General features: G+C 51.0%; 1 protein-coding gene and 1 non-coding gene across 2 annotated transcripts in view; one reads left to right on the forward strand and one right to left on the reverse strand.

Moving 5' to 3' along the window:
- Positions 1-230: 230 nt before the first annotated feature.
- The window catches only part of EMILIN2 (elastin microfibril interfacer 2), a 54,865-nt gene continuing 29,595 nt past the window's right edge, over positions 231-25,500 (reverse strand). The window contains exons 4-8 of the mRNA XM_070452705.1: positions 18,643-20,538; positions 3,645-4,022; positions 2,418-2,450; positions 2,029-2,157; positions 231-1,237 (exon numbers count right to left, since the gene is read on the reverse strand). Of these exons, the coding sequence (XP_070308806.1) occupies positions 900-1,237; positions 2,029-2,157; positions 2,418-2,450; positions 3,645-4,022; positions 18,643-20,538 (2,774 nt within the window). The 3' untranslated portion in view covers positions 231-899. The remainder of the gene's footprint in view (positions 1,238-2,028; positions 2,158-2,417; positions 2,451-3,644; positions 4,023-18,642; positions 20,539-25,500) is intronic.
- LOC139030492 (U6 spliceosomal RNA) lies at positions 24,880-24,982 on the forward strand. Its single transcript, XR_011482857.1, has one exon. It is a non-coding gene; the product is annotated as a U6 spliceosomal RNA (small nuclear RNA).

Here is a 25,500-nt window from a genome sequence, read left to right on the forward strand (position 1 = left end):
GCCTTCCCTGGAGGAGCCCCCACTTTCTGCCGTGGGGGGCTCTGACCTCCAGGCACATCCGGTCTGTCTTTATAAGCCGCCTACAACCCCGAGGTGCACAGCCTTGATGCTGAGGGATGCCGGCTGCACAGTTGAGATCCACGTATTCAAGCTTCCTTCCTACAGCCGTTAAACTCGCTTACTCCAGTTGTGCTTTTTAGCAGCAACCCTCAATCCACAAGGCACCAGCCTTACACTGGAAGTGTTTTATGTTTTTATTGCCACTCCCTGTCTTTGCACTTGAGTCGTACATGTCATTCAAGGAGCCTCAACAAGCCACACAACAGTCTCTCCTGCATCATCCTCTCAGCCAGGCAAATGCTGCGTGGGGGCGGGGGTGGGGAAGGGATGGCGAGCCAAGCCTGGGACAGCCCACTGTCCACCCTGGGTCTGTGGTGGCCTGTGCCACTTCAGTGTTTCAACTCTTCTCCCGCCGGCAGGGTAAACAAAGACACGGCCGGCGATGGCTCTGCTCCAGTGAAGACAGACGCGGCGGGTACCAGTTTCTGCTGCCTGCCTCCTCGCAGCAGCTCCTCCTCATTGTCCATCCGGAGGACGTGGTCCAGCGGGCAGCAGTTGGAGCCTCCGCGGTCAGCACCTGGTAAGCCCAGCCGGAGGCTGGGGGACACGGGGGAGGAGCCGGGGGCAGGCGGGGCGCCTCCGACTCTGGTCCGGCTGTCCAGTCGGAGTGACGGGAGCAGTGGCCACATTCCCCCGTGGTTCCCCCCGCCGCCGGCCACCTCTGTCTTGGGGGAGGGGCGGGGTGTCTGCAGAGAGCTTGCCCCGTGCCCCGGCTACACACACGCTGAATATATTACAGCTCCCGAGCTCTCTCAGCTCCTTCCCGCTTCCCGGCTGCCTCAGAGGTGGGAAAGAAAAGGGTACAGGAAGACCCCGCTGAAGGTGGAGTACATCTCGTCAAAGTCCGTGTGGGCCAGCCGGCCCCCCGTGACCACGATGTTGACGCCATCCCCTGCCTTGAGGTGCACGATGAGGTGGAAGGCGCCCGGGCCCCCACAGGTGTGCGGGGCCCCCTGCGGCCGGTGGTACTCCAGGAACTCTCTCCGGTAGCCGGCCGTGTGTAGCTGGGCCACGCTGGCATTGGCCACCGACAGGACGGCCTCCACATACGCGTCCCTCTCAGGCGTGAGGGTGGCTGTGATCAGGTAGCGCCCGTCGTAGGGAGCCGTGAAGACCCCTGCGGGGAGGAAGGGGGACCTGAGTGCTGGGTACCGATCACGGCCTGTGCGCCGAGCAGGCACTCAGCCTGGGTGATGGCAGACAGCTCAACCCCTCCCCACCAGAGGCAGGCCCACTGTTGGGGGATGAGCTGCGGGGAGCCCAGACCCCATGCTGGCGGGAGTGGCCACCTCCGAGGGCTCTGGGGAGGGGGCCCGAGTCTTCGACCTGCCCTGCGACGGCCAGGTCACTGAGCTCTTAATCGTACCATAGGGCCTCAGGGACAGATCAGGCCCTGCGCTCTGGGCACACGGTCTGCGTCTCTGCTCAGTGTCACTGGAACCCATTTACTGTGACCCACGGCCCAGACTCTGGTTCTGGGCATCTGGGCCGGGGGGAGCAAGGGTGCCCAGAAAGCTGGCCATGAGCACACAGCAAAGCAGCTCTGATGCTAAAACCCGGGGCCTGGGTGGCAGCTTCCACCTCTGCCCAGAACCAGCTGCTTCCCCCCAGGGGCCGCACAGAGCCCCGGCTACCGCACGCGTGTGACCTGTGACCACCCCGTCCACTGGCGCCCGTGGGTGGGAGAACAGCGGGGACCAAGGGGCCCTGTCTCTCCTCTTGCAGTTGAGACACCCCGGGGGCAGCAGCCCCGGCTCAAGGCTGGCCTCCCATTTGGGGGCTGGGGCTCATGCAGACCTGTCCTGGCAGGGTAAGCGGGTTCTGGCTCAGAAAGGGGCAGCGGGAGGGCCTTCTTTTTCACCTCCGGCCGGGAGGCCCTCCGAAGCAGCTAAGTGCGGGCAGACTCACCGGTGCTGGGGTCGTACACGTCCCCATCATTCACCAGCACCTTGTTGAACAGGACCACGCCGGCGTCGCTGGGGAAGGGCTTCCGGGTGAGCCCCGCGGAGAAGGACACGAGAGACGGCGCTGGAGCCCCTGGGGGGACAGGATGCACTCGCAGTCAGGCCCAGCCCAGGCCTGTGTGCAGTCCCAAGGGGCGGCCTCGGCCTCTCATTTCCCCTCAGGGTGGACACACTTGGGGCCCAATCTCATCCTCGGAGGAGCAGGTGGCTGTGGGAGTGCCTGGGGTGCTGTGTCAGGTGGGGGCTTGGCGCGTGCATGATGTCTGGGGGTGGGGCACCCAGGCCCCCCCACCCCGGCCTCCCCTCCCACCCCTGCTGTCCTGGCTGACGTACCTGGGGAGGCTGCAGGCGGTGACTTGGGGTACCCTGAAAAACAGACGCTCTGTCAGAACCCGTACCAGCCCCTCCTTTCTGAGCCCCTCCTCTGCCCCTTGTTCCTCACAGAGGAGGAGGATGGACAGAGGTGCAAAGGAGCACATAACCTGACAGAATATAACACCCACGATACATGGAACCAACAGAAGGGAAGCTGTCCACCCTGCCTAAGAGCCAGGGGTGGCTAGGAGGAACCGCCGGCAGCCGCATTGCTTCCTGCAGGCGGGCGCTTCTAGCTATTGAAGGGTGTAACTCTGAGGGTGGTACTATCCGCTGACAGCTGATGTGACTTCCCTCACCCAACACCACGGGTTTACATGTCAGAGCTCACAGCCCGTTTCCTCATGTGTCAGAATGTCAGCCATGGTGCTGGTCAAGGAGCTGCTGCATGTCTAGCACCTACTTCAGGACAGAAACACAGTGAGTGTCCTTTACCTCTCCTCTTCCTCTATCCTCCACCTCCGTCCTCCTCCAAAATCCAAACTCCTCCAGTCTCCTCCAGCCTCTTCCAACCTCCATTTTCCAACCTCAGCCACCCTCCAACTTCCTCCCTTGTCCAGCCTCCTTCATCCTCCTCCAGATTTCAACCTCCAGCCTCCAATGTCTTTCAACTTCCTCCATCCTTGTCCAACTTCCTCCAACAACTTCCTCCTCCACCCAACCTCCTTCCTCCATCCTTCTCCAGTCTCTTCCATCCTCCAACGTCCTCCAACTTCCTCCATCTAACCTTCTCCAACTTCATCCTCCCAACCCTCCTGCAACCACCTCCAGCATCCAACTTCTATTCTCCAACCTCCTCTCACCATCCTCCAATCTCCTCTAACCTCCAGCCTGCATCCTCCTACCTCTTCCGACTTCCAACAACCTCCTCCAACTTCTGCCGTCCTCCAGCCTCCAAAACACATGTAATGTTGGAGCCAGACCTTCCACCCTACCCACTTAGTGGTGTGCTCTCTTTTCTGCTGCCCAGGCTCCTGGGACATGTTTGGTTTGCCAAGTCCACTTCCTGCTGCGAGGATCAGCGAGCTGCCCGGATGGCACAAGTCATATAGCCCAAGGTGCAACTCTAAGTGTGATGCTCTGTGCTGAGGGCACTGCAGCAGCTTTGGACAGCTCAGTTCTGGACGCTGGACCCATGACCCACAGAGCCCCACAGCAGCCTCCCAGCGCCTGCGGTGCTCTTACCTGGCGCTCCTGCATAGCCCTCGGCGCTGGGGATTGGCCGCTGCCCTGTCTGGCCATCCACACCCCGGGGCAGGCCCCGCCCCGACACCCGCATCCTGCCTGGGGGGCCGGCCTCTCCAGTCTCCATGATGATCCCCGTGGAGCCAGGCAAGAAGGGCAGCCCTGTCCAGCCAGGCCGCAGGGGTGGGGGTCGTCTCTTGGGCAGGATGGGCTTCTGTCCTGGGTCCCTCGGAGGCACAGGAGTGCTGGCTGGCGGCAGGGGGGTCAGCACTGGAGTGGACAGCTCCGTGGGGGCCTCTGCCGGGCTCGAGGGCTTTCCTGCCTCCTCCTGGGCCTTCCCCTGGGGCAGAGGCTGAGGCGTTTCTGAGGGCTCCTCCGCTGAGCATTGGGGAAAGTGGAAAGAAATACAGAGTTAAAAACCACAGACTTGACTGCTCAACCACAGGCCCCTCTGTGAGACCCCGGGGGTGTGGCTTCCTGGAAGGCGTGTGCTTGGGGGTCCCCGGGCCAGGTCCACTGGTAAACACAAGAGCAGCCACCACAGCGTGGGGACCCCTTGCCCCAGAGAGGAGGGTCTTCAGCCTCTCTTTCTCCATGATTGTTGCTCTCCCCAAAATAACATTGTCCTTGGTTCCAGCAGCAAAAACTTCATAATGACCCTGCAACTGTACCTGCCTGCCACCACCCCATGAGCCGAGGGCCTGCTTCTGCGGACCTCACATGACCCAGAATGTCAGAGAGTGCGGGCTGCCTCTGCGGCAGGCACAGGGGTCACCACAACCTTAAGATCACCGGCTGGAGTACTTCCGCTGCAGGAGCCTCCCGGTTCACACTCCCTGCCCTCTCGGGACCGTGCTGAGACACGGCCTGGAAACTGCCCCCATTTCCTACTCTGAATACATTCCTGGAACTGCCCTTCCAGGAAGCCCTTCCTGCAGGCCTGCAAGACATATAAGAATAACCAGGACTGGCCCCGATACCTTCCTCAACAGCCAACCCCCACCTACCTCCTCCTCCTCCATCCGTAGGGTGCCTGCCATGGCCCAGGTTCCAAAGCTCCAAAGTTATGATCAAGTAAAATCAGTAACTGCATTGTACCCCCACCCCCACCCCAGTCTGGTTGTTTTTAAACTCACAAAGGTGATGGTGGCAGATGGAACACAGGTCCGTCTACCCACAGAGCTGGGTTGCTAGCCCACCTCCAGCCCCAAGGGGGGCTTTTCCTCAAGCAGCCTTTACATGAGAGGATGAAGCCCTCAAGAAAATGAGCTGAATGAACTGATCATCACTTTCTCAAGTGCCCCCAAGATGGTACAGAGCTAATACCACTCTAGATGCATTGAAGATAAGTTAATTCACACCATACAGTGGGAAGGAATCAAGCCTTAATTCTCAAACTGTGGCATGAAGGATTTCAGAAATGGAGACCACTAGCCACAGTGAAGGACAGGATGAGAAGGAAATAACCATCCAATAAAAAGGAACTTTGAAAAAACAGATAATACAAGAAAATAAACATATAGTTAAGACATACTCTTTACTAACAAGGATGCCCACCTTCAAGCTTCTTCTGTCTGAAATAAACTGCTTCTTTGCATGCTCTCCCACATGTACTGTTTCTTATAAACTCTGTGCCTACTCTAAAAAATAGGCAAATAAACTCAGACAGAAGGCACTGCATCCAAAGTACAAGAATAGATTGGTATTTAAAAGAGGCCTAACCAGAGAATAAGAATGTCCTTACTGATTAGAAATATGCTTGCCAAAAATAAGAAAATTCAAAGAGTTGGTAGACAAAATCAAGGAGATCTTTTAGAAGGTAGACCAGGTAGATAAAATAATGGATAATAGGAGAGAAAGTGTAGGAAAATTAGATTATTTCCAACCCAGAACTTTCTCGAAAAAAATAGAAAAACTGGGGCATAGAGAGGTGGTAAGGAGAGAATCAAATACACAATTCGCCAGAATTGTAAAAGATCCCACCTGGATTACTGAATAAAAGACGCAAACCAAGGCATATTCAGAACACTGAGGATAAAGAGAAGATCCTACAGACTTAGGGGAGGGAAGTGACTTCAGATCAGAAGGACATCATCAGACTCTCAAGGGAAACCAGAAAGCAAAAGAACACCTTCAAATGTTGAAGGAATATCGTTAATCTTGAGTTCTATAGTCAGCTAAAACATCTGCCAGTTGTGAAACTAAAATAAACCTGTTTTCAGCCATGAAATAGTTAAAGACCAGCAAAACTCTCGAGCACCCTTTCTTAAAAAGCTATTGGAAAATGTACTACACTGAAAGTAAATCATTTAAAAAAAAAAAAATGTGGAGTAAAGAAAAGGGTGTAAGACAGGAGAGAAGTTCAAGAAACTTCTGGGATGGTAGTGAAAGAAGTTTCAGATTGAAAGCCTTAGAGCTTTCTCAAGTCTAGAGAGGAAGCAGTCCAGGCTGTGTTGGGAAGAGAGAACTCCCAGAAGGAGGTCATTAAATTAAAAAATGGAAGGGAATAAATGTATACTTACATTGATTCACATTGTTGTACAACAGAAACCAACAACATTGTATCTATTATTCTCCAATTTGAAATTTTTTAAAAAATCTGCATAATTTGCCAAAAAAATTTAAAAATGAAACCAACAAATGATGATACTTTTTATGGTGTTGAGAGAGTTTCAGTGAGAAGAATCCCAAGACAGATACATAAAATCTAGCAAATAACACTCCCACTAATTCAGAGGAAAGCAACACAATCCTATTTGGCTATTATTGAACTGTTTAGCTAATAGTATCAATACTGGCTTGATTTCTATGGTATAACTACTGGGAATTGGCAGGAGGGGGAGACATGAGAGAGCCTTATAGGCTAATGTCTGCAGCTGATAATGTCAAATACTGTATATAATATCCATATAGAGAGATCTAATAACTTGATTTAGAAATATGGAAGTAAACTTCGGGGGAGAAAACAGCTCAAGGAGTTGCACATGGCCACTTCTGGGATAAGAATGGTAACAGGGAGAAGGGGCAGGGGACGTGGTTTCCACTGTAGATTTCTCAGAGATGTTTTATTTTTCTAAAACATAGAAGACACCAAGGGCCCATCTCGTCTGCTTTCCCTCCAGTCCAAGCACGCTCAGGTCCCTCCTTGTCCGTTTCCCCTCCTCCTGACGCTGTTCCTCAGCTCACAAGTTGGCCTCCCTCCCCAGCGCAGGCTCCCACCCGAGCCCCAGGCCCACCTCCCTTCTCTGCTGGAGAAGCTCCTCCAACATCACTCCTCTTCTCTGCATCTATTTTCTTCACCCCACTGGCTCCTTCCCTTCAGCCCAAGTTTGTGCATCTCCACCCATAATTGAAACACAAAACTGTCCCAGTCCTATGACCCTCAAAGAATTACAGTTCACAAAGCACCTAAAAAATAGCCAAGTACGAGCCCCTCGCACCTTTTTTGGTACCTATCCCCCCACAAGCCCTTCAAATCATCCCTCTTTCTCTGAAGCTCCATCCGTCTCCCCGTCACTTCGTCTAGATGCTCGAGTCTTATTTCACTTGCCCTCTTTCTCTCACGCACCCCGATCCGGGCTAAGTCTAGCCTCTTCTCGTTTTGAATCATCCTTTGGGTCCTTCCCACCTTTCTCAGAGGCGAGTCCATCCTAGTCATCTTCCCTGCTCAGGAACCTCTAGCTATCCTCCACTGCTCGTAAAATCCAGTCGCATCTCCTCTGACAGCCGTGTCCGCACCACCTGCTCCATCGTCTCCTGCTGCCTTCAGTCCAGCCCCTGGGGCTGGGCTCTTCAGGAACCCTCGACGACACACGCCCCTCCCCGCAGTCCCGCTCCTCCTTGTGAAGCCCAGCAGCGCCTAACAACCCTGCCTCCCAGTCACGGAGCTCTGAGGGCCTGTCTGGTTTTTACACCTCCCCTCACTTGCTGGATGATGAACACTTAACTGCTGCTGCTGCTAAGTCCCTTCAGTCGTGTCTGACTCTGTGCGACCCCATAGACGGCAGCCCACCAGGCTCCCCCGTCCCTGGGACTCTCCAGGCAAGAACACTGGAGTGGGCTGCCATTTCCTTCTCCAAGTTGCTCAGTCATGTCTGACTCCTAGCAACCCCATGGACTGCAGCCCACCAGGCTCCTCCGTCCATGGGATCCTCCAGGCAAGAGTGCTGGAGTGGGGTGCCACTGCCTTCTCCTGATAAACACCTGAGGACACGTTTTAATGATCTTTTGTCACCAGGGACTGGCACGTGACTTTGAGACGTCTGAGTATCTGGTGAAGGAAGAAAGCCTGGTACCCTGGGCCGCACCCTCCCGCCAGCCGGTAGAGGAGGCACCCAAACTTTGCCAATGATAATCGTCTTTCCAGGGTCTGTAAGGGCAATGCCAGTACCTAGAATCAGTGATAGTTCTCCCTCTTAGAGTCACCACTCCCTCAACACCCAGGCTTGTGATAGCAAGTGGAAGGCAGAGGGGAAAGAATGAACAAATAAACCGCTTGGGCCAAATATCCTTCACTGATCTCCACGGGGAGCCTGTCCAGGACTCTGTGCAGAACGGGCGGCTCTGACACCCATCACATCACAGCAGAGACGGCACGAGAGAGCCGCCCTGGATCCTGACTGCTCCCCAACCTTGGCCCCCAGCACATCACGTAGTGTCTCTAATGCACACATTTATTACACGCTTGAAACAAACTGGACAGCATCTTGCTCTGTCTGGGAAGATAACTCTGGCAGCCAGTGTCTTTTCGAGCTGCACATATGTTTCTAATCCAGTGACCATTTGAAAAGTTGAGTTCATAAGAACCAAGTGGGGCTGCCCGAGTTCCACGTGAGGCATGGTGATGCTTTTGTTCCACAACCTGCCTCCAGGTCTCCGTCCTGACACCCCTGCAATGGCCTCGTGCAGCCGTCCACAGGCCGGGCCACAGCCTCGCCAAGGATGGAGCCTGTGGCAGTAGGAAAGGCCGCTCCCACTCCGCTGGAGTTCTTATTAAAAGCCACGGTCACCTTTGCTAAGATGAAGACCTGCCTGAGGAAACTAACAGCAACCCCACGGAGTCGTGGCACAGCGCAGAGCTGCGGGGATGTCAGAGTCTGTGCTGGCGACGTGGCTGAGTCATCCACCAGTCGGGCTGAACCCTCAAAGTCTCCTGACAAGCAGGCAGAGTTTGGCTGATCAGATGAAGTGGTGGGTGCGGGGCCACATCCCTGACAGTGACAAGTCACTGTGCAAACGTCCAGGCCAATTCACTAGAAGCCCAGTGCAGGGAGGGGGTGGGGAGCTGCCTGGCATTGCGAGAGTATGTCTGCTGACCAAATGCAACTACAGGTCAGGGTGGTGGGACTGTTTCAAAGGTGGCAATCAAGACTTCTGACTTTATATCTTCTTTTTTTTGGTTGCATGGCTTGCAGGATGTTAAATTCCCCGACAAAGGATTGAACCTGGACCCTTGGCAGTGAAAGCATGGGATTCTAAACACAGGATTGCCAGGGAATTCCCAGGACTTCTGGCTTTAAAAGAAAGCCACCCACATTCTGACATACAGCAGGCTAAGTGGAAGGATGGTCATACCGCTTGGCAAAGCTCTGTGCCTGGGAAGGGCCCACGCCACCCTGATGAGAAATGCCAGGCTCCGAGGAGGTGCTGAAAGAGCAGGTCCCTGCGCTGACCAGGCGGGGGCACCTTCCAGGTCTCCCTGCTGGAAGGTCAAGGGCGGAGAGGATGGGGAGGCATGTGAAGGAGCCTCAGGGCCGGGCAGACGATGCACAGAAACCCCCGCGGCTCCCTTGACAGCAGGGCGCGGGAGACCACGGGTTCATAGGACCTGTTCTACTCTGAGCAAACAGCAGTGGAAATGCTGCTTTGCACTTTGGCTGGAACGAAGAGAGAAAACACGCAAGCTGGTCCTGGGGGCGCTGTGTGATTCCATCACAGCAGTGATGGATAAAGAAGATGTGGTAAATATATATACACAATGAAATATTACTCAGCCATTAAAAAGAAATAAATATGGGACTTCCCTGGTGGTCCAGTGGCTAAGACGCCACACTCCCAATGCACGGGGCCCGGGTTCGATCCCTGGTCAGGGAACCAGATCCCACATACCTCTACTAGCACCCAGGACAGCCAAATAAATAAAATTTTAGAAAAAGAATGAAGCAAAGCATTTGCAGCAACATGGATGGATCTAGAGACCATGACCTCGACTGTGACCTATACTGACCGTATAGGGCCACGTACTGACCGTCCCTCCAGAGCGCGGAGCCGCGCCGAGGAGTCCCGCCCAGTGTGACGACGCGGAGGCCCCTGGAATCAGGCTCCACAGGACAGGCTGGCGTTTCTGAAAGGCGAGACCTGGAGATCACTGACAGAGACACAGCTCCAGCCTCGCGTGTTTACATCAGCAGGGCAGCCCCCTAGGAACAGAGGTCACCCGTTACCAGTGAACCCCAGAGAGGCCAACCCGACTCAGGAAGTCACCGGGGATTTCTTCTTTGATAGAAATTCACAGGCTGATTCGAAGCTGTACGTGGACACGCAGGGGGCCGACCTGACTTTAGGACTCGCTGTAAAGCTGCCACGGTCTGCCGTGAGGCGGCTCGGTGACGCGTGGGCGGAGCCCGTCCGCGGACACGCGGGGCCCCTCGGAGCTGGCGCGGGCGCTGCGGCTCCGCACCCTCCTCCCCGGCTTCTCCGCTGCTCCCTGGCCCAGCTGCCTCTGAGGGGGGTCTGCCTTCCGCTTCCAGGACAGGAGCTGGGGGGTTCTTTGTTTTAATTACAAATTTAATTACAAATTCCTGGAGCTGACCTCACCCCTGCCGAGCCGGAGTCTCCCGAGGGAGCCCAGAGTCCTTATTTCTGTCAAGCTCGCAGGGGACTCTGCGCGCAGCTGTGGGAGAGCCGGCTGCCAGGGACACAGCAGCTCCAGAGTCAAGCTTCAGACGGAGAAAAGCAGCCGCGGCTTTCACCAACCGAAGAGCCTTACAGAAACCAGATGCTCACAGGGCAGAGGGCAGGTATTGTCCAGAGGCAGTGTGGTCCGAGTCTGTGCAGCTTATGTAGCCTGTATGTGTTTATGAAACTCGGACTGACTCCATCACACTATCTGGGACCTACACTGGCCTCCAACTCAGCCAGTTTCAAGTTGAAGGCCAAAACTGTCATAACACTGGCATGAGGCCACTCTTCCCCCGGCCAGGCTTTATGATTAAGTACTTATTTGAAAAACCTGTGTTTTTTTCATTCTTGCAGCACCGCTTAGGCTAAGCAACTGGATAAAGATGGGGTTCTTAAATCTGTAGCACCCCCAAATGAAATGTTATTCATATCATTCAAAACTAAAAATAGAACTACCATATGATCCAGCAGAGGGACTCAAGAACATGAATTTGAACAAACTCCAGGGGATAATGGAGGACAGAGGAGCCTGGTGGGCAAAGAGAACATGACTGAACAACAACAATAACATGATCCAGCAATCCCACTCCTGGGAACGTATTTGAAAAAAAACCATACATACACCCCCGTGTTCCCCACAACACTATTTACACGAGCCAAGACATGGAAGCCACCCGAATGCCCATGGATAGAGGAATGGATAAAGAAGATGTGGTTCATATATACAATGAAATATTACTCAGCCATTAAAAAGAAAGAAATGGGACTTCCCTGGTGGTCCAGTGACTAAGACTCCACACTCCCAATGCATGGGGCCTGGGTTCGATCCCTGGTCAGGGAACTAGATCCCACATGCCTCAACTAACACCCAAGGCAGCCGAATAAATAAAAATAAATTTTAGAAAAAGAATGAAGTAATGCCATTTGCAGCAACATGGATGGATCTAGAGACTATGATACTAAGTGAAGTAAGCCAGACAAAGACAAATAGCATATGACATCACTTATATGTGGAACCCAATTTTTTAAAGAAATGAAACAACTGAACTTACAAAACAGAATCAGACTTACAGATATTGAAAACAAATTTATGGTGACTCAAGGGGAAACACAGGGGTGAGGGGTAAATCAGGACTTGGGATGAACATATACACTACTATATATAAGATAGATAAACTACAGGACCTCCTGTATAGCCTAGGGAACTCTATAATATTCCGGGATAACCTATATGAGAAAAGAATCTGGAACAGGATGAATACATGTGGATGTGTAACTGACTCACTTTGCTGTACCCTGAAACTAGCACAACATTGTAAATCAACCATACGTCAATAAAATTTAAAAAAAAATTTTAAGTACTTACAAGAAATTGCCTGAAGACGTCTGCAGAAGAAAGGGGTGGCAGACTGGAAAGAGGAAGCAGCGGGCTGCTGTCACTGGGGTGTGTGGAAACAGTCCTGCGTGTCCAGCAGGCAGGCCCTTCTTGGAACCATGACGCGGGGGAACCTTCTTGGAACCATGACGCGGGGGAAGAGGGCTTCCCTGACACAGAGACTGTCCCTCGGCCTGCCTCAGCTCCGTGGGAGCCCCAGGCTTCTCAACACCAGAACTCGCCTACTATCCCAAGTGAAAGGGGAACAGCAGAATTGCTGGAGTCTGCCCGGGGCTCAGTATCTGATCAGATGGGCGATGGGGAGGCCCATAGGCTCAGAAGCTATGATGCAGGCCAGGTGGCCCTGGGGCCCCAGCATGAAGCAGATTCTGCCTTTGAGCCACTCTAGGGACCAGGGCCTGGAGCTGCCCCTACCCAATAACTACCGTAGCGCAGAGACTGGGCAACTGTGGGCAAGAGGCAGCTAAAGGAACGGGACAGGGAGCTGGGGGTCAGCGCGGGGGGGACGGGAACAGGACCAGACCTCTGAGGCCACATCCACAGAAGAATAGAGGACTTCCCCATCCCCTTGTCATTCAGAACCTGATTTATCTAACCATGAATCCTAAATGTTGGGCTTCCCTGGAGGTAAACAATCCACCTGCCAAGCAGGAGACTTGGGTTTGATCCCTGGCTTGGGAAAATCCCCTGGAGAAGATAATGGCAACCCACTGCAGTATTCTTGCCTGGAGAATTCCATGGACAGAAGAGCCTGGCGGCTTCAGTTCATGAGGTCACAAAGAGTCGGACACAACTGAGCAACTAAACAAGAACCTAAATGCTAGGGAGGGGAGATTTCTTGGCTTTTTACACTTTACACTCCAGTCCCAATTTAGATAAGAACACAAGAAAAAGAAAGAAGGAAAGAACAAAACCCTCTGCATCCCTAGAACATTCAGCAGAACACCTGCAGTTCTCATCCCACGTCTGCAGTGTGGGCGAGCCCACCTTCACTGCTCTGAGGCTGCAGCTCTGGGGGCCTGTAGGAAGAGGAGAGGATTTCAGCCAGAAGCAGAGGGGACAGAGGGTCACAGTCATGCTGATATTGAGGGATGACCAAGGGCCAGGCACTGTTTAATACACTACTGGGACTTCTCTGTTGTTCAGTGGTTAAGACTCCCTGCTTCCATTGCAGGAGGCACAGGTTTGATTCCTGGTCGGGAAACAAAGACCCTGCATGCCACGCAAAACAGCCAAAAAACAGGGGGAAAAAAATACTCCTTAGGAACAGGGGGGCTTCCCAGGCGGCACTAGTGGTAAACATGCCTGCCCATGCAGGAGACGAGAGTTTGATCCCTGGAGGAGGGCATGGCAACCCACTCCACTATTCTTGCCTGGAGAATCCTAAGGACAGAGGAGCCTGGTGGGCTACAGTCCATAGGACTGCAAAGAGTCAGACACAACTGAAATGATTTACATGCACAGGAACAATAATTATCATGCTATCTTCTTGAAGTATCACTATTACCATGATTCTCTCCAGTTAACGGCTATAGAAAGTGAGGCATTAAGTAGATAAATAATTTGTCCAAAGTCACAAAGAATGTGTAGAGTAGCTGGGATTACAAACTTGGGAGATAATAATCACTTCCTGGCTCAAAATTCTCCAAGAGTTTCTCATGATATTTGAAATTTAAATCTGTTATCTCAGCCTACAAAATCCCACCTGATCTGACCCCTACCCCTGACCTCACTGCCTATGACCTTCCCCCCTTGCTCATGGACTTGATCAAACTGACGTCTTGAGTTCTCAAACAGGACAGAGACATCCCTGCCTTGGGACCTTTGCACATGCTATTCCCTCCGCCGGGAACAGATCTCCACAAGGCTCATTCCCTCATCTTATTCATGTCTCTGCTCAAACGTCATCTCCACTGGGCAACCTTCCCTGACTTCTCATCTAAAACACCAAGTCCCCTGTCCTCTGTCACCTCCTCTGCTTATCTTTCCCTGCACATTGATCGCCTGCTGAAATCAGACCTTTATTTGCTAGGCTGTACATTCCCTGACTTCCCCCAGCCCAGATCCTGCAAGGGCTAAAACTCCAGTGTGAGGACATGACTCAGTATTTGTTGAATGAATCACTGTGTGAATGAAGGGGGATGGGATGCACGGGGCCCAGGAAAGGGGCATGACACCCACGTCACAGAGTGGACAATGAGACAGTCATGAAAATACAGTAGTCCTAAGGACTTCCCTGGAAGTCTAGTGGTTGACTCTGCACTTCCACTGCCGGGGACATGGGTTCAGTCCCTGGTTGAGGAGCTAAGATCCCCATAAGCTGCAAGATGCAGCCAAAAAAATACACTAGTTCTTTACCTTTTAGAAGTTAGGTACCTCTCCAAGTCCTGGATGAAAGGCAGGGAACTTTTGTCCAAAAAAGTAACCAAACATTTGTATATAATCTTCAGAGTCTCTTTTAAGACCCAGGGAAGAACATCTGCACTGATGTGAGGGATACAAAGATACAGAGAGACCAGGATTGATTTCAGCATGGCCTGAGGCCCCTTCGGGTTCCCCCTCCACCCTCCCCACGTGCTGCCAGCTGGGTAGTTCAGCTCCCTCTGGGTGCTTCTAAAGAAGAGAACGGGCTCCATGCGCAGGGCAGCAGACGAGGTAAAAACAGCAGAGTCTGGGTCCCTGACCCAGCAATCTGGCCTCTGGTGACCATGTCCTGCATCCTCAGCTTTGCACCTTGGCTCGCAGTGGGAGCAATGATGACGATCGTTAATGTTCCTCCCCTCCCAACACACAAGCTGCGTCACCTCTCAGGCTGACTTGTATTGAACAATGGGATGTGGCAGAAAGGACCCGGTGCCAGCTGCGGGCCTCACCTGGAAGGGGCTCCTGCTTTTCCCATGTGGTAGGTGTGACTCCCCGAGACCGCCACGCTGTGAGGAGGCTCACGTCCACCACGTGGAGAGAGAGGATGGCCATGCAGAGAAACATGGGGCCGGTCTTCCTGCAGCTTCCAGCCCAGCCCAGCCCAGCCCAGCCCAGCCCAGCCCAGCCCAGCGGTCCCCCGATTCAAGCGGCTGTCAAGCTTGAGCTGGAGCGGATGTCAAGTGGAGCAGAAGAGCTGCCAAGTCAGCTCCCGCCCCGCAGAACAGCGGGAGTGAGGAAGCCCTGTGGTTTAAGCCACCAAGGTCTGGGGTCGGCTGTTATGCAGCAGCAACCAGCAGGTCCCTTCCGCCCTCAGCCAGGACGCCCTCCCCTCCTGCTTCCCTGAACCCTTCCAGTAGGCATGACAGATGTGCGAGCTGGAGCGTGAGGAAGGCTGAGCACCCACGAGTTGACGCTTTCCAACTGTGGTGCAGGAGCAGACTCTCGAGAGTCCCTTGGACTGCAAGGAGATGCAACCAGTCCACCCTAAAGGAGATCAGCTCTAAATGTTCACTGGAAGGACTGATCCTGAAGCTCTACTACTTTGGCCACCTGACGCGAAGAGCTGACCCATTGGAAAAGACCCTGATGCTGGGAAAGACTGAGGGCAGGAGGAGAAGGGGGCGACAGAGGATGAGATGGTTGGATGGCATCACCAACTCAAACACAGGAGTTTGAGCAAACTCTGGGAGGTGGTGAAGGACAGGGAAGCCTGGCGTGCCGCAGTCCATGAGGTCACACAGAGTCGGACACAACCGAGGGACTGAACAACCCCCCACCCTCTGGCATAAGCTCCAGTATCGCCTCCTTTCAGAAGTCTCTCTTATCACTGCATCTCACCCTTCACCCTGCCAGTCTCTGAACTCGCAACCTACTCAGCCGTGATGATGAGAAGGCCTCATCAACTCAGAGAAGCCCTCCCTGACTTCCACGGTGGCCGTGACCATCTCTGCCTGTTTCCCCTCAGACCGTCACTGTCCCATACACTGTCATCCCGGTGCTCCACACACATAAGCTCGTTGCTCCCACACAAGATGGGCTCAAAGGATGAGCCCTGACACACCATCTCATCCACCCTCTCTGCAGACCTGTGTGCGTCACTCCCCCACCCCCAAACCTGTGCCTGAAAATGCCTGGAAGGTCAGGGTCGTGCTACTCACCACCTCATCCCTCACGGGGCCCTGCACACAGTGGTGTTTAGTCACTAAGTCCTGTCCGATTCTCTATGACCCCAGGGACTGCAGCACGCCAGGCTCCCCTGTCCTTCACTATCTTCTGGAGTTTGCTCAAACTCACGTCCACTGAGTCACTGCTGCACACAGTAAGTGCTCAATAAATGTGCTGCTGACTCTTTGCTGGGCGCTGTGACCTGAGCTCTAGACTCACCCAGAGACCCGACATTCCGGTTCTCCCAGATCTGGATGTGCTCCAAGAACGGACAGCTCTGCCTGCTCATCAGTGGCTCTCCTCAATCAATGCAGTTCCCGAAAGTCCACGCATCCTACACTCACAACGATGGATTCGTTCCAAAAGGAGCATCTTGTGGGAGCCGCCTTCTCTTTACAGGCATTCACCCCCAACTCCTCTTTCCACAGGCAAGCGTGAAGGAGTTAATACCACTTCCCACGCTGCCCGGGAGCCGCAAATCAACTGGAACTATCTGGTTCGATCTGTTGTTACAAAGCACAGTCCAGACAGAACGGTCACCAGGAGGGACAATCATCCCATGAACACACACAGGGTCCGCTGACCTTTCCCCAGCATTCCAGAGATCCGGGAGCAGTGTGGGCCTGGGGGGAGGGGATGGGGGTTATAAATAGCGGGACTGGCCTGGGTAATTCCTTATCTACAAACTCCTTATCTCTGGGAAGGTTCAAAGCCTGTCCCACTGACCACTTCAGACCTTCCCGCCTCCCTGGGATCAGGCCCTGGCTCTCCTCTCCTCGGGCTGTAAGTCTCAGCTGGGTTGTTGCTGCTGTTGTGCAGCTGCTGAGCTGTGTCCGGCTCTTTGCAGCCCCATGGGCTACAGCCCATCAGGCTCTTCTGTCCTCCACTAGCTCCTGGAGTTTGCTCACATTCATGTCCATTGAGGCAGTGATGTCGTCCAACTACCTCATCCTCTGCTGCCCCCTTCTCCTTTTGCCTTCCATCTGTCCCAGCATCAGAGCCTTTTCCAATAGGACCCAATCCTAAAATCCCAGAGGCTCACACCAGGCCAGGAGCTGGCATCAACACATGAGGGCCTTTGACACCTGGAGCTGAGCAAGGTGAAGAGGTAACACAGGCCAGCAAGAAGACGGGAAAGAAAACAGGGGGAGGGCTGGTCAGGAGCTGAGTCTTTCTGGGCGCATGACTGGCCCTCCCCAAGGTCTCGTGGACCCGTAAGTCTGCCTTCGCCTCTGGGAGACACAGAGATGTGGGCTGGCCTGGAGGACGGCACCCAGGGTCCCCAGCCCGCCTCCACCACTTCTCAGCTGTGCGACTTTAGAACACGTCCCTGCGGGAGCAGCCCGTGCGCCACGACTACTAAGCCTGTGCTCTGGAGCCTGGGAGCCGCAACAAGAAAAGCCACTGCAGTGAGAAAGCCCGCACACTGCAACTAGAAAGGAGCCCCCGCTGTCTCCAACTGGAGAAAGTCTGCCCGGCAATGAGGACCGAACACAGCCGAAAATAAAGAAATAAAATTTAAATAAGAACGAAAACTGCTTAGCGTTGAGGTTGCCAAATTCAGGTACCAGGGAGGCTCTGACCTTCAGGGATGACATGCTGAGCCCCCAGGTAACAAAGAATTTAACTTGAACATGTCACTCAGTGCTATTAAGGGACCATTCATTCATTCAGTCCATTCATTCATTCAACAAACATTTGTTGAGAATGAAACGTATAGCGGTAAAGAATCTGCCTGCAATGCAGGAGCCACAGATTTGATCCTTGGGTCAGGAAGATCCCCTGGAAAATGAGACAACAACCCACTCCAGTATTCTTGCCTGAAGAATCCCATGGACAGAGAAGCCTGGCCCGCTACAGTCATGGGGTCACAAAGAGGCAGACATGACTGAAGGGATTAGCACGGATGCGCATACCTAGTGTGTAGCATGCATCGCCCTGAACATGGCCAATCAGCATCCTTGTTCTGGGCGCTCTGGGGCTTTGAACAGTTACTGCCCCTAGAGTACTCTGTCCACGGTCCTCTGTCTTTGGAAAGGAACACAATGCATTCTACTTGCCATCATCCAGGACCCAGGTTTTAGGGAACAAGAGATTGCCCAAAGATGATAATGATGAAGATTATAATGACAACAGCAAACAAAAAGTGATGTTTTCAGAGAGGTGAAGGGGTTTGCATACAGGAAACTTCCTGAGTAGAAGACAGGACAACATACCCATTGCCCCAAGCTGTTAGGGCACAAATCTGACCCCAAATCTAAGCTCCCCAACATGATAGTATAGATCAGCCTTCTGCCACCTACCTGAGGGGAAGGACCAGTTTTCCTTCTGTACTTTCAACCTGTTGTGGGCTGATAATTTACAAAATGCACAAATCTTGTGCTTGAATGCTGCAGTGATGTCAAGTTATTCTAAAAGTTTCTAAACACTTGCTCTCACTGTTGGTCTTAGTCTCATTGCTACTCAGCACCAAAGGATTCACGCACTTTCCCCCACCCCATCTACGAAGCACACTTTGGGCTAGCAGTGACGTGGCTGATGTCACAAGCCATCCAAAATCTAGCAGAACACACGTTACAAATACTCAAAATGGAAAGGCAAAGGTGCACTTACTTGCCGATGGCTGAAACCGGATCAGGTCTTGCAGGTCAGTAGAAATCTGGAAGACATGGCTGTAGAACTGCTGGACGGAATTCTTCAGGCCGGAGATCTCTCTGGAGTGTGTCCGGAGCGTCCCGTTCATCTGCCGGACGCAGCTCCAGAGGCTGTTCACATGCTTGTTGAGCCCTTCCTTGATTTTCTGAAGGCTTCCAGAGATGGAGTCCAGCTTGCTACAGGTCTTTTCCATGTGAGACACCCTGTCCTCCACCACGGAGACCTCCCTCTGGACCCCGTGCGTCTTCTCCTTACAAGTGTCCAGCTCGCTGAGGACGAGGTCCTGCAGCTGCTGCCACCTGCCCTCCAGCTGCTCGCAGCAACGTACTGGGGGGGCCTGGGGAGACGGCAGGGGCGCCTCCGTCCTCCCCGGCTCACCCCCCTTGGACCATCCACCCCCTGCAGCCTTTTTCCCTCCTCTACCACCACTCAGCTCATCCTGTAGACGTCTCAAGTGGTCATCTGTGTGGTTGAGCCTAGAAGAAAGAAAACTGAAGTCCTGCTGAAGTCGCTGGATGCTGCGTTGCGTGTCCTGAAACTTCCCCTGCATTGTGTCGTTTAGAGATCTCAGGAGGTTCACCATCTCGCCCCCGTTTTGCAAAGTGTCTTCCACCGCGCGAGGCTCCCCTCGGAGGCTCTGCAGGCACAGGTCCTCCACCACCCGCACTTGGTCCTCCAGGCGCTTTAACTCCATCACGACCTGCGGGTGCCCAGCCCCCGACACAGCGGGCGGGGCTGCCACTGGGGGAGCAGGTTCCATCTCCAGGAGGGCGCTCCCCAGCCGCTCCTCCAGGGACTGTATTTTCTGATCAAGCAGCTGCCTCAGGCCGTCCACCTCCCCACTAATGGTGCCCCGGAGGGTTTCTTCAATGTAAAAGCAGTGCTCCTCTGCGTTCCTCTCCGTCACGTTGATCCTTGCATCCAGTTCATGCCATCTGGCATTGAAGTCCACGTCCGGCTCTGGAACCTCGAGGCGGTCAAACTCATTGTCCAGTCGTGCGTTCAGCATTCTTGTTGCTTCAGCAACTCTTTCGATTTTCTGGTCTAACATCTGGATCTGTGGCCCCAAGTCATCAGGCTTGGTACCATCACAGCAATTTGCACGGGCTGGAGGGTCTTGGACCCGGGCTTGAAGGTCACTGATTTCTTTTCTCAGCTTGGCCTCCTTCTCTCCTATCAGCTCGATCACTCCCAGGTAGCTGCTCCCATAGTCATCACAGTTCTGCTGGAAACTGATCAACTTGTACTCGCATGAGTTCTTCAGATCAGCCAGCTTCCGGTCCATCCCTTCCATGAGCTCCTCCCTCAGGGCATCGATCTTACTGTCCACGTAGGCCTGGAAGAGCTCGCTGGTCGTCATGGTGACCGTTGGGCCCTGGGCGGCCTCCTGGAGCTGTCTGAGCTGCCCTTCGTAGCCCTTCACTTTCCCGTCCAGCTCCTCCAGCTTGTCACTCTTGGTCTTCAGGGCATCCTTGACTTCAGCCAGTTCAGACTTGATGTCCTTCATTCCTGACTCCTTATTGTTGAGGACACCGGGGGGCTGAACCGTTTCCGGTTCTCCACCCATGGCGCTGTTCGGCGTTGGCCGGGGGTGCAGGTTGCTGAGCCATGAGGCCAGCATCTTGCTGGCATCATCCTGGACGGCGTGTTTGAGGTTTTCGCTCACTCCAGCAACGGATGACTGAAGGTCCAGAACTGTCCTGGTGAGCCGGAGAACCTTCTCCTCCAGCACCTGAATTTTCTTTTCCTGCAGTTCCTGGGGCCCCTGTTTTGGATCTCTTGTCTGACTTGGGTCTGCTGCAGGAGTGGGTGACAGAGTCTTCTTAGGCTCTGAGACTCGGCTTGGTTCATTGTCTGTTACAAGAAAAAAAGAGTTGGGCACGACTTAACATTTCCTACTTTTACCCAGTTTCTGCAAAGACAACTGACAGAGTACTCCTGGGATACACTCAAACTTCCCCCTACGACTCCCCTCTCACCACACACAGGCAATTAATTACTCTGCTGGAGTGGAATAGATAATGGGCGTTAAGTCAAACAGACCTCCAGGGGATTCTGGCTCTGCTGTCTATAGTCCGCCCTCGAGCAAGTTAATTCACTTCTGTGAACTATAATCCCCTCATCTATGACTATCTTCCCTCCTAGGGTTGTTAAGAGAATATTCACATGACAGATATACAATGGTCTCTTTCACCCTGAAGGGAAATATTCCTTACTTATATTATCATCAGAACATATCATTCCCACATTCGTAACTGCAGTCACACCCCGACAGCTGACTGCATTCTGTAACCACAAGAAGCCACTTGGGACCCACCCATTAGTTGCTGGGTGGTATGATACCACGGCTTCCCCGGTGGCTCAGCAGTCAAGAATCTGCCTACGATGCAGGAGCCACAGGAGATGCAGGTTCAATCCCTGGATCAGGAAGATCCCCTGGAGAAGGGAATGGCAACCCATTCCAGTATTCTTGCCTGGAGAATCCCACAGACGGAGGAGCCTAGTGGGCTACAGTCCATGGGGTCCCAAAGAGCCGGACACAACTGAAGCAACTTGGCACACAGGCACATGATACCATAGAGCAGCAAGTTATCCTCCAAGCAGCTCCTAAATATTCTCTTTCTTTTATTAGCATCACTGCGCTAAGAGTCTCACAGACATTGTTTAGCACCATCATGCAGCTGGAGAAACTAAGAGCAAAAGAGAGATAAAACAGAGTCTATTGGCGTCTCCCAACAACAGAGCCATGTGGCCCTGTGTAGTGAGATTCACTAAGTCAAAAGAATACGTTGAAATCTTTTTTTACCCATGTCCCACTCAGCTTTGAGATCTCAGATCCAAGACCAAAGATTGAACCTGGGCCCCCAAAGTGAAAGTGCCTAACCACTGGACCACCAGGGAAGTCCCCAAACATTGAATTTTTGATAATTCCACTTTGAGAAATATACCCCACAAGGAAACAGCCCAAAAGAAAAATAATAAAATAATTGTGATGAGTCATAAAATGAAAATAAGCATGATATATATAGAGAGATTAAAAAAAAAAGGTCATCAAAATCTGAGGCACATGATGTCACAGAACACAAGGAGTACTAGAAAGAGGTTAAAGGACTGGTGATCCCTGGTGACCTAATGATTAGGGCTCTTTGCTCCCGCTGCTGTGGGTTCAGGTTTGATCCCTGGCTTCCCTGGTGGCTCAGGCGGTAAAGAATCCTCCTGCAGTGCAGGAGATCCAGGTTCAATCCCTGGGTTGGGAAGATCCCCTGGAGAAGGGAATGGCAACCCACTCCAGCATTCTTGCCTGGAGAATCCCCATGGACAGAGGAACCTGGCAGGCTACAGTCCATAGGGTCATAAAGAGTTGGACATGACTGAGCGACTAATACAACTGGGAACTAAGATCTCACAAGTCGTGTGGCACAGCCAAAAAATAAAATGCACAAATCAATATAAAAAAGAAAGGATTTGAGAATTAACATCAACAAGTCTGCAGACAATACTGAGACCTAGCAAGTAAAGTGGAAAAAGTCACACACAACACAGATTATGACATAAAATGCACTAATGTCCACTGACAAACAGTGGAAGTAACTTTAGAATGTGGTAGATATTTGAGCTTAAAGGTCATTGTTTTTTTCCTCCTGTAACTTTTGCAGATAATCTTAACAACAGTTATTATTCATTAAAAGCAACTTAGTGGTAAAACCAAGACTTGAGTTTAAATGCTCCAACTCCCAAGCAGAAAACTAGAAAGAACACCTCGTTTTCCATACTAAAAAAATTCTCTCAGGACACTAGACATAAAAGTCAGTAAGTCACGTACAAATGAAATGCTGTTCTGAGCAAAGGAAATTTTTTTTAAAGGGCAGGAGAAGGGGGGAGGATCAGAATGTAAGCAGATGTTTTTCCTTCATATACTACTGGTGACTAAAAAAACTGCTACAAATTTTTGGAAGAATAACTTGGAGAATATATCAAAATACCCAGAGACCTTTGGACTCTGCAATTACACTTCTAGAAATTTATTCTAGTAAACAGTAAAGATTAATCCAAAAATTTAACAGAAAAAGTACTTATTCAAATACTATCTATATAATAATGAAAAACTGAAAACAGCCTAAGGGACCAACAGTACAAGATTGTATCCAAACAATCACACTCGATGCAGCCAAGAAATGATACTATAGAATATTTAATGACATGGATTTTTTTCATCAATTAAAAATTAAAATCAGTTAAAAATGTAAAAATAAGTGCCCAAAACAGTGTGTTCATTATAATGATGGTGGATTGAGGATAAGTACTTCCTTTCATCCTGAAATCCCATTAATGGCAAAAACAACAAAAACAAAGAAACCCCAACCAAGTCACACATAAAAAACTGGGCATCAGAATGGTTTTCACAGTGCATTGGAAACTAGAAGAAAAAGAATTTTTTAATTGAAGCATAATTGATTTACAATGTTGTGTTAGTTTCAGGTATTCTCTTCTTTAATTGCTCAGACCTGTCCAACTCTCTTGCAACCACAAAGACTGTAGCCCGCCAGGCTCCTCTGTCCATGGGATTCTCCAGGCAAGAATATTGGAGTGGGTTGCCATTTCCTCCTCCAGGAGATTTTCCTGACCCAGGGATGGAACCCTCATCTCCTGCATTGGCAGGTGGATTCTTTACCACTGAGCCACCTGAGAAGCCCAGTTTCAGGTATACAGAAGTGATTCAGATAAATAAATAAATAAATATATATATGTAATCTCTCTATATATAGATAAATAGATAATATATATTAATAAATATATATAATCTTTTATATATATATTCTTTTGTCCCATATATATTTTTTCCCATATAGATCATTTACAAGATATTGAGTATTACAAGTATTGAGTTCCATGTGCTATACAGTAGGTCCTTGCTTATCTATTTCATATACAGCAGTGTGAATCTGCCAATCCGAAATTCCTAATTTATCACTCCCCCCAGCTTCCCACTTCGGTAGCCATAAGTTTGTTTTCTATATCTGTAAGTCTGTTCCTGTTTTGCAAATAAGCTCATTTATGTCATTTTTTTTAGATTCCACATAAAGTGATATTACATGAAATTTTTCTTTCTCTGTCTGATTTACTTCACTTAGCACGATAATCTATAGGTCCATCCAGATTGCTACAAGTGGCCTCATTTCATTCTTTCTATGGCTGAGTAATATTTCATTGTCTATATGTACCATGTCTTCTTTATCATTCATCTGTCTATGGACATTTAGGTTGCTTCCATGTCTTGGCTATTGTAAATAGTAATGCAATGAACATTAGGGTGCATGTATCTCTTTGAATTATGATTTTCTCTGGATTTATGCCCAGGAGTGGGATCACTGGATCATACAGTAACTTTTTAGTTTTTCAAGGAACCCCCATACGGTTCTCCATAATGGCTATACTAATGTACATTCCAACCAACAGTGTATGAGGATTCCTTTTTGAAAACTAGAAGAAAACTGAGCAATGCTTTTAAAATTCTAAAGGAAAATTATTTCCAACCTAGACTTCTGAAGCTGGAGTAAATATACTTTTAGACTACCATGTCAAAAAGTTTACCTCCCACACAATCTTCTCATAAAACTATTGAATGATGTGCTTTACCAAAACAAGGGAATAAAATAAGAAAGAGCAAGCGGGGCAGGGGCGGGGGGGTGGGGGGACAGGAAGCAGGGAATGGATAGGAGAGAAGTCAGTGAAGATCACAGCGGGGCAGTGATAAACAAGGACAAGCAGCTGACCACTCCAAGTGGGGCAGGGGAGAAAGCTCTAGGAGAGATTTCAAGAAGAGGAAACTGATGTATCTGAACATACTGAGGGGACATGTAGACAACAGCATAGAGTTTGGGTTGAAACAGGGATTAAAAATACAGAAAACCAAGCAAAGAAAAACATAACTATTAACACTAGAGAAATCAAAAACCTGTGTAGAAAAGGTAACATATTCATAGTACACTACAGGGCTCAGCTGTAAATACTATGTAACTACTACAATGGAACTAATAAATACTGAACAGATAAAAATACAGTATAACTGAATGGAAAATATGAGGGTGTGGAAGCCTCATGTTAGATGAAAGGAACTTAATTCCTCACCTTCCATAATAAGAAGTAAAGGATGTGGAGGTAAACTCCAAAAGACCATCTAAAGAGTTTAAAGAAATGCTCACATCAGCAGCACATATACTAAAGTGGGGAGGATACAGAGAAGATTAGCATGGTCCCTGCACAAGGATGGCACGTATGTGAAGCATTCCATGTTTTTAAGCAACCTAAGTGGTGGTACTAGTGGGTAAAGAACCCGCTTGCTGATGCAGGAGACTGAAGACACACAAGTTTGATCCCAGGATCGGGAGGATCCCCTGGAGGAGGGCATGGCAATCCACTCCAGTACTCTTGCCTGGAGAATCCCATGGACAGGGGAGCCTGGTGGGCTACAGTCCATGGGGTGGCAAAGAGTCAGACAGGACTGAGCAACTTAGCACACATATGCACACGTCCATCAACAGATAAATGGAAAAAGAAGATATGGTGTATACACACATACAATGGAATACTGCTCAGCTATAATAATGCCTTTTGCAACAATATAGACAGATATGGAGGGTACTATGCTTACAGAAATAAAAATCAGACTAGAGAAAGACAAATACCCTACATTATCAGTTATGTGTGGAAACTAAAAAATAAATGGATGTATATATAAAAACAAGAACAAACTCACAGATACAAAGAACAAACTGTTGGTTACCAGTGGGGAGAGGGAAAGGGGAGGGACAAGAC

The sequence above is a fragment of the Odocoileus virginianus genome, chromosome 22 (assembly GCF_023699985.2).
Source record: "Odocoileus virginianus isolate 20LAN1187 ecotype Illinois chromosome 22, Ovbor_1.2, whole genome shotgun sequence".
NCBI classification, from domain to species: domain Eukaryota; kingdom Metazoa; phylum Chordata; class Mammalia; order Artiodactyla; family Cervidae; genus Odocoileus; species Odocoileus virginianus.